At 37.7% G+C, this 15148-nt stretch overlaps 1 protein-coding gene across 1 annotated transcript in view; it reads right to left on the reverse strand.

Annotated features, from left to right (window-relative positions):
• Positions 1-3190: 3190 nt before the first annotated feature.
• Positions 3191-15148, reverse strand: part of CPE (carboxypeptidase E) — a 122460-nt gene continuing 110502 nt past the window's right edge. The window contains 4 exon segments of the mRNA XM_014588911.2: positions 3191-3981; positions 6719-6837; positions 10168-10267; positions 14939-15078. Coding sequence (XP_014444397.2) covers positions 3883-3981; positions 6719-6837; positions 10168-10267; positions 14939-15078 — 458 coding nt within the window. The 3' untranslated portion in view covers positions 3191-3882.

Consider the following 15148-nt stretch of genomic DNA (forward strand, 5'->3'; position numbering starts at 1 on the left):
ATTTAGGCAACAATGTGACATAACCTCTTTAAAAAGTCAGTTTCACCCTGGACTATATTAAGAGAAGTACAGTACTCAAAAGAGAGAAAAGGTCCCATTTTATTTTGGAAAAGATAAAAAAAGGCCACATCTAAAATATTAAGCACTACACCTCTTAAAAATTTAAGGAATTCAATGTAAGATGCCCATTTCTTCCTTATCTGAATTCAGAACCATCTAAAAATATGACACAGGAGATCAACAGACAAAGGTAAAATTATCAACTTTATTATTAAACAACTGACTGAAAAAATTGAAGTTAGATCTATGGACCACAGATCCTATTGATACTCTGTGCCCACAATCTGCCTCCTCTTTTCTAATACACACACCCAAAGCTACCTTGTTCCCCAAAAGAAACGTTTTGAATTCTAGGAAGGAAAAGGGAAAGCTTACAGTCCTTTGATGCAGCTGTGTCACCCAAGTAGGGCACCTGCTGTCAGCTAGAAAGTAAGCAAGGATTGAGGATTGATAGTAGAAGCCATGGTCTTACCCCAATGGATGTCTTCTGACATAGAAATAGGAACCAGATGAAAGGAGTTTCCCTCACAAAAACCACTCAGTTCTAAACCTCTCATTAGATAACAATGGAGCACATTAAGAGCATGACTAGAATGGTGGGATACTTCAAAATCCTGTATCAGGATGAATGGCCAAGGACAAGACTACCTGGAATGAACACCTTTCTCCTTTTTTTATAGAGATTTATGCCTTAGGGCATGTGCATTTGCCAGAGAGAGAGAGAGAGTCAATGAGAGGGGAAAGTGAGAAATCATCCCATAGGCATGACGGCCACACTGCAATCCCCTCTCTTCCATTTTCCTCCTGGGATCTTGAGCATGTACTCGCCCAGCGTGAGTTCAAGCTATGGGGTCTGGAACTCGAACTGTAATTTAGCATGTAGGCCTCCAGTGATGTAACCACTACACCAACTTCTGGCCCCTAACACCTTTCTTCTAACATTTGAATGGGTAGGCCACTTAACCCGTATAGCTTGGTGGCAGAGCCATCTATTCTACTTGTTCCCCCATATTTTCAGCATTTCTGTTGGGTTAAGCAAGACCATGTGATTAGTCCTAGCCAAGCAAATGTGAGCATTGAAAAGTCTACTTTTATTCCAAACCTCTCCTTCTTTCTGCAGTGAGGTCCCACATTCCAGGAGGTGAAGTTATGCAGGGACCTTCCCCAACATAAATCCTTAGTGAACAAGAGAGAGAGGGTTCAAAAGAGCAAAGTTGGGGTCATGGAAAACAATAGGGAAGGAAGATCTTCCCAGAGTGTAGAATCAATTCCAAAACCAGGAACAACTTCTATAACCAAAACAGGAGTCTTATAAAATAACTACTCAGCAAAATTTCAGAGTGGCTGCAAACCACTGAATGCTATGTACATCTCTTTCTTCACTAGTTCAAATGGGAGTGTTTACCAACATTAGTTGACCTATTCTCATGGTGTATTGGGTGTGAGAGGTGCATACAGCCTCTTTTTAATTCTTTTTTTTTTTGAGAATTATTTATTTTATTCCAATTGTTGTTTTATTTTTTAATTTCACCCAAGAGAGACAGAAAGAGAGAGAAAGGGAAAGTGAGAAAACAAGCCACCAGTTCCGGGACTCAACCTGCAATCGGCCATGTGGGAATCCAGCACCTTTATCCATCATGCCACTTGCCAGCCTCTGCCTCTTTTTAGTTCTTGGGTGGCTAGACAGAAGTGGTCTCATTCAGGCCTAATATAGAGACGATTATGGGATCATTCAGAGATTTCAAAATTAAAACACTCTACACCATGATCCAACATAACTTAAAGTTGTCTTCTTTGTGGAATAACTCTTCTAACTTGGAAAAAGGAGAGTAAAGATGTGTTGGCAATCCTCCCCTCCCCTCGAGCATGCACACACATGCACCTGGCATGAGTTTCAAGCCACCAAATCCAGGACTCGAAACTGCAGTCAGCCATGTGGAAGTCCAGTAATGTAACCACTCTGCCACCTGCTGGCCCCCCCTTGTAGTTCTTACGGCCACAATGAAATATAATTCCAGGCATGGGAAGTGAGCAGAAGTAATGCATAACACCCCCCCAGTCTGCCTATAAAAAGCACCCTTACTTGCACTTCAGTGACCTTTTCCTTTCCCACTGGCTGAAACGAATGGCGATGACCATCAATGCAACTTTGGTGGATACAAGTAGAAGACGGCAAATCTGTTAGAACAGACCCCAAACTGTGGTGTAGTCTGTGTGGGGAAGAGCCACTTCATCTCTCTTCTTCTGCCCAGCAAGATAACTGAGCTAGAAACACATTTTTGTTATGTTTAAGTCATTATATATTCAAGAGTCTATTATTATAATAGTTAACAATACTTTAACTAAAACCTGTATCTAGAGCAGTGATCAACCACACCATCACCACCACTATGCACACACACACACACACCTCTAAACTTTATCATTCTGCACATTTTACACCTACTCATATTTTACGTCTGGGCTTATGTATATTAAGATGCTATCCCTGATTTCCTTCATTCAGTCTCATTTAAATTTCTCTGCCGTTCTTTTTCTCCATTCTTCCCTATCATTTTATTCATCACAATGTATAATTGTATATTAACTTGGGTTTTATTTATTAAAAGTCTGTGTCTACAACTAATCAATAAGATCCACGGAATCAGAGCCTTCCACAATAATATATGTAGAGTCTTCACTGCGCTCACTCGACATACAGTAGTCATTTTGTAACTGCAAAATGTAGAAAATGAACAAAAGAGTAGCAACTCTCGGGACCAGCAATTAGCATAATGGCTATGTTGCTGTACTCCCACGTAGTCGACCGCAGTTCACATCCTGGACCCAGTGGCTTAAAACTCACGCCGGGTGCGTGTGCGTGCGTGCCCAAGATCCTGAGAGGAGCATGGAGGAGAAGGGATTGTGGCATAGCCATCCCCCTGGAGGGGGGGTGGGTGATTTCTCGCTTTCTCTCTCTCTGTCTCTCTCTGTCTTTCTGGCAAGCGCACACGCCCTATAGCAAAAACCTCTCAAAAAAAAAAAAAAAAGAGTAGCAACTCTCAAGGGAACACTTCCTTTTTCATTACAAGACCACAACTCTAGACCAAAAATCATAGAATTAACATACATACCATATATACGCAAAGGAGTTTTTTTAGACATTTATTCATTCATAATACAATTCTGAACCAATCCATAACCAAGAGAAACCCCAAATTCTGAAATAGTGTTAACAGACTAAATAATATAATAGTATTGCCTCTATATGAACAAGCAAGAAGTTAATTTCCATTCCTTTCATACAAACTCTTGGTAAACATGTACATTTCCTTCCCATCAAAGATGCATTAACGAGATCATGCTTATATGGCTAGTCAGCACAGGAGACAAATGACAAGTTTACTAAACTATTTAAAGTCTTGTAATAGAATGATCACAATCCAAGGTATACCAGTTGACCTCTCCAGTGGCATGTGACAGTATCACCAATTACATTAAAAGAACTTTACTAGTTTTTAAAAGCTAGAATTACTCAAAAAGTTGTGTATTGTAAATAACACACTGAAATATTGCATTGAAATCTAAGCTTACTTAAATCTTTTCTATAATCTTTCATGTAACATATGTAGGAAAATGAATGCTATATAAGGGAATGAAATAGAGGAAGTTCTTATTTTTACCTAAGAGTCTAATTATTTATTTTAAGTAACGGTGATTAATATTTAGATGATTTTTTAAATCAGTGTCAAATATTAACTGCACAAAATCTAAAAGAAAATGGTCACATTATATCATACTACATTATATAGATAAATTAAAAGCATCTACTTAGAAGCCTTTTTAAAAATTTAAAGTTTCTGACATCATTTTCCACCACTCCATCAATTCTTCCTTCTCTTCCTCTTTTCTTTCAGAAAATGATTCCAGCTCAAAATCAACCTACAGAAGAAAAATCAAGCACATATTGTTATCAAATTACATGTATATTTTTAAAACTAAAATGCTTAAAGAAATAAAAGCAGTTTTAGCTTCGATAGAATAAGTTCAGTTCAACCACTTGAATTAAGGTAGATTCTTGAAAACCCTCTTGATAAACAGAAGATACTTTTGGTGGGGGGGAATCAAAAGAATCTAACATGTTAATATTTGAAATGTGCTTTAACCTAAGAGCTTCAAAGATAAGTATTATTTAACAAAGTCTTCACCTCAATCTCTTTCCCCCATAGAAAGATGTTAATTTATAATTAATTTTCTGCCTTTGACTGTTTGGCAAGCTCCTTCAAATAGCCTCAAATTTTCTCCTAATAACTGGATAAATATGGAAGAATATGGTTTGGTGTCCTGGTGTCCCAAACTATAAGGTTCTGCTTTTCAGAATCTTGAATTTGTTAAAGAAACTGATGGAAGCATGCACATCTCTAAATCACCCAGAGGAGAGTGGCCCAGGCACTCAACTTTGCTTGTGAACTGGAGTTCTCAACTAGCCTATGAAGAAGTCACACGCTTCTGCATAAAGGGCTATTTAAAACCTGCAGGCCCCCATCCCAAACCTCCTCATCATCCCCTTTTCAGATGAAATTAAGATTGCCTTGAGATAGGCACTTGAAACTGTGGTTATTTTGGAGCATACTTATACTGACAACCTGCTTGAACTAACACATGCTAAAAAGGCTTAAGGATTGAAAAGTGGAAGAACATGGAAGATTTACTGCTGAGTGAAGCAAGCCAGGCTATGAAGGAGAGACATTGTATGTCTCCACTTAATATATACTGAGTGTCCACACTCTGTGACTGAAACCGATTGACTAAAGGACATAGAAACACAGTAAATGGATGTAAATACCAGGTATAGTGTGTGTAAAAGAGTAGGGTCTGAGGAAGGACATTTAGAAGAAAAATAGGGAGGCAAAGCATTAATGGGACAAAGAAATGTGGTATTATTTGTTGAAGATATTTTATAGTTTTATGAACTAGACTAGGGAGAAATGTTCACATGTTGAAATATTCACTTTGTAAGCTAAATAATGTGATTGAATGTATAAAAGAAAATGAAATTTAAAAATGTAAATTAAAAAAATTTTAAAAAGAAATAGTTGGACCTTCTATTATCTGTCCCTGTGGCTGCTTTTATCCAGGTTTCATTTGCCCAAATATACTCCATGATTTTAATATATACACAGCTTAACATACGTATAATACAAAGTCAAGACTAAAGTACTGGTTAAAAACTCAAGATATTTGTTTACAAAAACCAAGTACTTATATTCCCAATGTTGGGTGCATAAGCAAAAATACAGTAAGTTTACTCAAGAAAGCCTTTTTATTGAAACTCCTGTAGACTATCCCATGGTCCTAATAATATAACATGGAGATAGTGGTAAAATTATGCTCTAAAATAAGTTTTAGTTTAATCACCACTAAACAACTTTCAAAATATATGAGATTTACTGAAATAGGACATAGTTTCTGGCAGCATTTAGCATACAGAATCTTGCTTAACAAATGCTCGAGTGAAGCAAGCCAGGCTATGAAGGAGAGACATTGTATGTCTCCACTTAATATATACTGAGTGTCCACACTCTGTGACTGAAACCGATTGACTAAAGGACATAGAAACACAGTAAATGGATGTAAATACCAGGTATAGTGTGTGTAAAAGAGTAGGGTCTGAGGAAGGACATTTAGAAGAAAAATAGGGAGGCAAAGCATTAATGGGACAAAGAAATGTGGTATTATTTGTTGAAGATATTTTATAGTTTTATGAACTAGACTAGGGAGAAATGTTCACATGTTGAAATATTCACTTTGTAAGCTAAATAATGTGATTGAATGTATAAAAGAAAATGAAATTTAAAAATGTAAATTAAAAAAATTTTAAAAAGAAATAGTTGGACCTTCTATTATCTGTCCCTGTGGCTGCTTTTATCCAGGTTTCATTTGCCCAAATATACTCCATGATTTTAATATATACACAGCTTAACATACGTATAATACAAAGTCAAGACTAAAGTACTGGTTAAAAACTCAAGATATTTGTTTACAAAAACCAAGTACTTATATTCCCAATGTTGGGTGCATAAGCAAAAATACAGTAAGTTTACTCAAGAAAGCCTTTTTATTGAAACTCCTGTAGACTATCCCATGGTCCTAATAATATAACATGGAGATAGTGGTAAAATTATGCTCTAAAATAAGTTTTAGTTTAATCACCACTAAACAACTTTCAAAATATATGAGATTTACTGAAATAGGACATAGTTTCTGGCAGCATTTAGCATACAGAATCTTGCTTAACAAATGCTCAGTTAATTCCTAAAGTTATCTTGAAGGACTCATTTTTGTTTCAAATACATATTGTGTAAAGCACTGTGCTAGGAGCTAGAAAGAAAGAAACCAATGGAAAAGAATTCTATGTGCATCAAAATCAAAGTCCGAAAATAAAATTTTAATTTTTAAAAATTTTATTTTATTTTATTCTGAATATCTTCAAAAGCTTGGAAATGTTAACGGCCCTTCATAGTGAGTGAGACCTTGGGCAAGTCACTAAACTTCAGTAGGTCTCAGTTTTTTCACGTGCAGAATAGACATAATAATGGAATCCACCTCATAAGTCATTTAAATATGGCTAATGATGATAAGCACTCATTAAATCATAGCTATTGTTATACTTACTTACCCCAACAGCAGGGCTATATGGAACTGCTACTTTCTTTGTTATTGCCAAATAGCCAGGAGCCGAGGCTGTAAGTTTATAATTTCCAGGTACAAGCAATCTCCAGTAGTCACCATCCTTTGCTGTGGAGAAACCATATCACATCACAAGGCACATACATGAAATGCCCAATTATGCCATCTAAGGAATACCCACCAGAGCACAGTGCAATTGATTCCTTATTTTTAAAGTAGATATATAGGGAATTTGATAACGTTCTAATGAAATGTTTGTGAAGCTCTCTCTAATAGCCTAATTTCTCATATCTACAGATATTAGTGTTAAATTATCTAACAAACCTTCTAAGATATTCTAAATCTTCTAATCATGTCAGGAATAACATAGGTTAAAAAGATCTAAGAAGTTCCCACGCAGTGGAGTCAGAGCATCTGGACACATTTTTTTTTTTATTCTGGGCCAAGTGAAGACTGACAATCTAAGAGTCTACACTTTCACAAAGTGTGGCTCAAAAATAGCTTCATCAAAATCCTCACGGCACTTATTAGAAATTTGAATTTTTAGGGCCAACAGGTGACACGGAGGCACTGAATTCCACAGGGCCGACTGCACAGTTTAAGTCCTGGACCTGGCAGCTTGGAAATCACTCTGGGTACACGTGCCCCAAGATCCTGAGAGGAGAATGGAGGAGAAGGGATTGTGGCCTGGCCATCGCCCCTGAGGGTGTGATTTCTCACTCTCTTTCTCTCTCTGGCAAGCACACACATCCTACAGCAAAAACTAAAGGGTAAAAAAAAAAATTTAAGAAAGTTTCAATTTCTAAAGAATTAGAAATTGGACATAGATCCAGTTGGCCTGGGAGGCCTCTTAGGAACTGCATCTTCAACAAGTTCTTCAGAGCTATGATTCACTCTTTACTCTCTACATAACCTGCAGTTCCTTCCTAACCTAGATTGGGTTCCAGGCTCCCCTCCCATTATAATCATGCATACGCACATGTCTTCACTTCATTTGCTTTTCTCCCTCAGTTATACATACATGCCTGGTAAACCACCAACCCTGGATAATTCCTTTTTGCTTTTTTTTTTTTTTTTTTTTTTTGAGAGGTTTTTGATATAGAGCACATGCACTCGCCAGAAATACTGAGAGACAGAAAGCAAGAATTCACTCCCCAGCGGGGGATGGCCACGCCGCAATCCCTTCTCCTCTGTTCTCCTCTCAGGATCTTGGGCACGCACGCACACACGCCCCATGTGAGTTTAAGCCACCGGGTCAGCAGTCGAACTGGAGTCACAAACTGCAGTGGACTACATGGGAGTCCAGTGACATAGCCATTACATCAACTACTGGTCCCAATTTTCAACTCTATTCTCTGCCTATCCCCATGTGGCTGCACAAGTGTGAGAAAACACACACCCATGCTGGTCTGTCTCCAGTTCATAAACACGAACCTTACACAGAAGGAAGGGGATGCCTTCCTTCTATAACTTCTTGGTCCACTCCATTACAGTGTTTCTCAAATGTGGACATCAATCACCTGGGAGACTTCGTAACATGCAAAATTTGATATTCTAGCTCTGGGTGAGGCTGGGATTCTGCAATTCTAACCCTCTGGAAGCTGCTAGCAGGGACCACACTCAAAGTAGCAAGGTCCTAGTGGACAATTCAGATTTTCTCCTTTTCCCTCTAACATAGCCTCATCTTCACTCTTAGTTCATTGATGGTTTACATCTTATTTTACTGTGAAAATAGATACCATCAGGAAAACAATAAGCCCTCCTCACTGTATCTTCCAGTCTACCTCCAAATCCCACATCTCCTTTCACCTAATGCCTAATTTATCTTCTTTGCCAAAAAGTAAAATTTCTAGAAAGATTTGCCAATATTCTTTATCCCTCATCATTCTCCTCATAGTTTCTTTTACCCACTTCAGTGAAACGTCCACCATTCACTTCACTAAAATGGAGTTTGTCGAGATTTCTCAAACTGCTAAATCTAATGATTTGGCCACAAGGTTCATCTTCCTTGACACATTTTATCATTTCCTCCTTCTTGAAACACTTCTAAGCTTCCATGACAACACACAACATCTTCTAATTCCTTGTCACTTTCTCTTTATTACCCTGCCATTGAAAAGCTGGAATGTTCTTGGGGCTAGCAGGTGACATGGTGGTCCAGCTGGCAGCTGGACTCCCACATGGCGGACTGTGGTTCGAGTCCCGGACTTGGCAACTTGCTTTCTCACTTTCCTTCTCTCTCTGTCTTTCTCTCATCAATTTCAATAAAATAAAATAATAACCATGAATAAGAAAATTAAATAAAATAATTTTAAAAAAAGAAAAGCTGGAATGTTCTAGAGACCAATCCTCAGATTTCATTCCTTTCACCTATTTAGTCCTTTTATTATCATATCATGGAATTCACAGAAAATAACATTTGCATGGCATGCTGGGATTAACAGATAAGAGCTTTCCTGTGGTCAGAGGGTAGCAATGGTTCCCTGTGGGTTAAGCACAGCAATACATTGGCACATCTGTGGGAAGATGTACTGGCACTTACATTTGTTAAATTAATGAATACATGGAGTTTAAGAGGACAAATGTTAAAGACTTTTAGAAATCAAAGCTTAAATGTGGAGGCTTAAAAATGTAATAATATAGATTGGTTTGGGAAATTAATTATAATCATAATTCTTATTATATGTATATAAATATATTCTATTCATTATAACAGAAAAAAACATAAACATTTCATGGTTACATTTTGTTGTTGTTGAAAAGATCCCAACAAGCGACATTTCAACTAAAACGGCTGGAAGGTGTTTAATTACAGAAGTAGGCAGATTTGCCAGATAATACATTGTTTTCCCCAGACTGGGAAAATGGAAATGGGGTTCTAAACCTAGGAATAATTAATATCACAACTTCATCTTCTAACATTCTGTTTAACCATAAGTAAGTCTGGATTTATTATATGGACTAAGTGAAGAAAGGTATGAGAATTCCTGGCCACAGCAGGCCAGCATTTGTATCTTCCTTTCCACTAGTTTCGCTCCATCCTGCAGTCCACCAATTCACAGCTGGTTAGCATCTCTCTTTATTGGAGGCTAGAAAGTCACTGATCTCTTAACTCCAGCTAGTTTGCATTCATTCCCTTCCCGGCCTGAAGGACTGCAGGAATTGGCACCATCTGGAAGCTCAGGGTGAGATAGCTGAGGGAAGGGCGCCACCTGCTGTACCCCGATTTCTAAACGCAGCAGCTTCCCGTGTTTCTCTGCCTGAGCCACCCCATAAATGCAACTTAAACTATGTCAAAGCTGGGGGAGAGATGGTGTACAGCTATGACATATTGAATTGTTTTGCTTGGAATTGTATGAAAATTATAATTATGATAACAAGTAATTATGCTCTTATAGATCACACCAAAAACCACAGACTGTGGCAAAAAGCACCTACCAGATGTAACATCATGATCTATTCCTTCCACAGAGATGGTTGCATTGGCAATTGGGTTACCTTGAAGGTCTCGGACAAATCCTTTAACTCCTCGGTGTATCTGTGAAGGTCAAGGATGACCAAAAATAAACACTCGAAATGATCTAAGACCATGTTTCATGTAAAGCATATTCTTATTTTCTACTAAAAATAAAAACACATTTTAAAAAATATTACAACCTAGTGAATCTCTGGTCTCCAAGACTCAATTATGAATAAGTTGACTGAATGGAAAATTGAAAGAGTCATTCTTGATCAGAAAATGTGTGGAAAATGAAAGAGGTACATGCAGAAATGGCATAAAGGAAAAATAACAAAGAAGAAATACAAACGTTAAGTTTATTAATATGAGAATAGTTCAACAAAATTTAGAAAGATCTTAGCTCACAAAAGAGGAAAGTTTTATCCAAAAGTACTTTAATCATCTTGAGGTACTATAATTCTGATACTATTGGTACTATAAACCTTAGGGAAGCAAAATGTTAAAATTTTCTTACCTTTAAAAAGTCAATTGATTATGGTAAAAATATATCATTCACCTATATTAAGCATTATACTCAGTTAATACTTTTTCTGCCTCTGCAACCCAAAGTTTATAACAACTAGGTAAACAAGTAAACGTCTATTTGACGTATCAACTGTGGGTCAGAGCGTCTCTGTTTTAAAAATTCCTCTGTTGCAATAAATCTCAATAGAATTATTATAAGCAGTCACATCTCCATATGATTCAGATTTGTAAATGCTGTCACTTTATGACTTTTGTAAAGGAAATCACAGAAGTTCAAATCACACTCACGACTGGAAAAGTTGTTTTACTATGTTTGTCCCTCCTGTAATGAACTCTCCCCCAGATTCAGGGTATTTCAGTTTTAACCAAAGCTAAAAAAGTTTCTGAAAGAGTCTCCCTTGTTTCTAGGACTGTTTACATCAGTTGCTCTTGAGCCAGTCCATAGCCTAGTAGTTAAGGGGTCCAGATGACATAGGGCTAACCATGATTCAAATCCTGGCAGCAGCAGCTTGAAAAACATATCAGGTACATGTGCACACCTGCCCAAAGTGTGTCAGGATAGAGATATGAGGGAGAAGGCATTGCAGCATGACCATGATGGGGGTGGGATGGGGTGAGTGCATGTGCCCTCTGACAATTAAAATTTCATATATATATATATACACACACACACACACACACACACACACACACACACACATATATATAAACTGTAGTCCCTAACCCCCTGTGTATTTAAATGTCACCAGAGAACTTCCTAAAATAGATATTCTTGAATCCTACCCTACAGGGACTATGATTCAACAGCAGGACAGGAAATTTGTTTTTAATAAAAACCCCAGGGGATTCTAGATGCTGGTGCCCATGAATCATTCTTTGAAAAAGTCTTTGAGAATTTTGAGAACTATACTGTTCCAAAGCTATGGAGTGGGAGGCTCTCCTTAGCCAAACTATTTACTCCAATTAGCTCGACATGTCTTGTCCCTGCAAATATCTCTTAAACACTCTGCAAGAGATTTTTCTCTCAACCAAGTACAGAATTTGATCTCCTAATCACCTATTTTCCATGAGTCGCAGACTAGCCCATGCTTATATTTTCTAGACCCAGGTGTTCAATTGCTAATCACCACCATTGTCAAGAACACAATTACAGAACAGAACTTCTGGCTGGCTTCACTGATCTTTCATCAGCCTTTGGTTCCCTAAACTCCAGTGTCCTATGAGGCAAGCTGTGTGAGCCTGTTGGCAATGCCATTCTTACTGTCTCTACACAGCTTACGCCATAATGGCAATGCCACTTCAAGAAAAATCACATGGATCTGGCAGATGGCAAGATCCCCCAAAATGCTATAGAGAACCTATAGACATAGCTACATAAGTGACTCTCTGGAAAAGATTCAAGCTTATGTCATGAGAAGCAGTAAACTCTCACAGTTACTCTGGAACTAGCCAGCATGGATTCAATGCTGGCTGAAGGACTTCAGGCAAGCTATTAAGCTCTCTGTGTCTGAGTCTTCCTCTTTAATCCAGAGATGATGAGGATGAAAACTTTCTTCAAAGGACTGTTGTGAGCATTAAGTGTACCAGTTACTATATTTAAGACATTTGCATTCCAAGTGGCATAACACAGGACTGTTTCATTTCATCCCTCTTCTCTTCAGTATATTCTATGTAGATTGATGTAACTATCAGATGAGTTGAATGTTATATTCTATGTAGATTGATGTAACTATCAGATGAGTTGAATGTTATATTCTATGTAGATTGATGTAACTATCAGATGAGTTGAATGTTATATTCTGTGTAGATTGATGCAACTATCAGATGAGTTGAATGTTATATTCTATGTAGACTGATGTAACTATCAGATGAGTTGAATGTTATATTCTATGTAGACTGATGTAACTATCAGATGAGTTGAATGTTATATTCTGTGTAGATTGATGTAACTATCAGATGAGTTGAATGTTATATTCTATGTAGATTGATGTAACTATCAGATGAGTTGAATGTTATATTCTATGTAGACTGATGTAGCTATCAGATGAGTTGAATGTACGGCAATTCATCACCGTAAATATGGGACATACTCTCCTCTTCCCTGATGGCACGAATTTGTGTTTAGCTTTGTACTTTTTTCTCAAAAACTAAGAGGCAACTTAAGCAACAGATGAGCCTGCCCTTTAATTATTGATCAGCGTGATGATCTTAAGGGCCTTGACTACAGTAAATCTTCTAGTATAGCTCTAGGAAGTATTTTCTAAACTCCCATGACTGGAGTAAGCGACCCTTCTGTTTACTGCTATTGCTCCCTGTAGTTAACCCTTATTTTAGCACTCATCATCCTTTATATGATTCAGTATTCAAGTTTCTGATCCCACTAATATAAAGCCTTCTTTAGGGTAATCACTAACCCTAGTGCCTTACAGAGTGCCTGGGACATAAAAGTAGTTCAATAAATTTTATCGAAGAAAATATGTAAATGAAATAAAAAGCATTATATTAAGGAGGCAGTCTTTGATTTCTAAGTGGAGGGCACACCAAATATCCCATTTTACTACCTCTACTCGAAAATACATTTCCCAGTTACCTTTGCTCTTAGAAGATCCATCTAAATGCAGCTTCCTCAAAGGAGACATTCTATACGAGTTCCCGCCAAGCTTGTTCGAGGGCCCACGTGGGTAATTACCCTTAATTTTTGTCATTGAAAAATGCTTTTATATGTTAACATGCAGAAGCAATCCCTTGATTGAAAAAAATCAAGGGGTTGAAAACATCCTGTGGAATGAGTGTTCTTGAATCATTTTCCATCATCAGTGTATCTACTCCATGATATCCTATCCGTAAGGTATTCTATGGATACTTGACCTGTGTGAAAGATTCTCTGAGCTGATTTCACTTTTTAAAAAACTGCGTTGTTTTATGTATATGTTTATATCTACATATATACATGAAAATAGCTAATGTTTATTTAACAGCATATGTTTATATCATGATAGTTTAGCAAGTTAGTCTGGACCATTTGACAGCATATGAAATTAACATGATTTGGGGTGTAAATGTCTCATACAGAATGGAATTTAAGAATTGCCAAGGTGCTACAGGCAAGAGATAGACCTTGGGTTCTTCCCCACCACTGCCCCAGGTACTGATGTCTACTTTCTGCAGAGGGGCTGAAGCTGGCAGGGGACTGGCCTAGCGGTAGTCCGAGTTGGAGAGGTATTTTATTCTGGCAGATGGCAAGATCCCCCAAAATCCTATAGAGAGCCTATAGACATAGCTACATAAGTGACTCTCTGGAAAAGATTCAAGCTTATGTCATGAGAAGCAGTAAACTCTCACTGTTATTCTGGAACTAGCCAGCATAGATTCAAATGCTGGCTGAAGGACTTCAGGCAAGCTATTAAGCTCTCTGTGTCTGAGTCTTCCTCTTTAATCCAGAGATGATGAGGATGAAAACTTTCTTCAAAGGACTGTTGTGAGCATTAAGTATACCAGTTACTATATTTAAGACATTTGCAATATTGCTTGAGAAATAGTAAATGCCCAATAAATGGAAGTTATTATTATTAACTGGAATCAACTGAGACTACAGAAATAAAAGTGGGATATGTTTATACAAGGTTTAAGAAGACAGTTCTGATTCTACACTTGGGTGACTATGAAAGTGAATTCCTCCTTAAATTTTGCACACTGGGGGCCAGCAAGTAGTATGATCATTGAGACTCTGCATTCCCACATGGTCAACCAGTTAGAGCCCCAGACCTGGTGGGCTTGTTTTCTCAGTTTTTCTCTGCCTCTCTCTCTAGTCAAAAAATTAAAATTAGTTAATTAAGATAACATTTTAAAAAATAATATTGTACCCTGGACCCCTCACTTATCTCATTCTTTTTTAGCCCTGACAGGCCCAAGATGATTGGAGATGGGTAGGATCCTATTATTACTCTTGCTTATAATATATGAATGAAAACAAGATTCTACCTCATTTTTCCACAATTCTTTGGGCTATTCAGTTCTTAGAAAATAATCATGAGTTTCAAAATCCATGGCAAATGAAAACTTAACTGAACCACTAAGGACTGAATCACTTCTGATAGTTTTCCAAATACAGCATCCTCACTCTGAGCCAGATGGAGTCCCCTAGATCACTTCTCCTTTGAGGCTATTGCACACCAGGTTTAAGTACACTTAAATTTCTCATGTTGTGCTGGAGACGGTGTTTACCTGCTCAAGGTAGCTAATAAGAGAGTTTTTGTTGTCCTCCCAGTAGCTCTTCAGAGTCTCTTCAGGTGGGAACTTTTCACAACTCAGCTCCACCGTGATCTCAAAACAGTTGCTGCTGAGGTAATTGAAGTCTTGCATCCCTGCCAAAGAGCCAAATAGGAAGTTACAATATGCATGCAACAACTACAACTCTATGTAGGCCTTCCTGCT

This window comes from Tupaia chinensis, unplaced genomic scaffold (genome assembly GCF_000334495.1).
Source record: "Tupaia chinensis unplaced genomic scaffold, TupChi_1.0 Scaffold000039_1, whole genome shotgun sequence".
Classification (NCBI taxonomy): domain Eukaryota; kingdom Metazoa; phylum Chordata; class Mammalia; order Scandentia; family Tupaiidae; genus Tupaia; species Tupaia belangeri.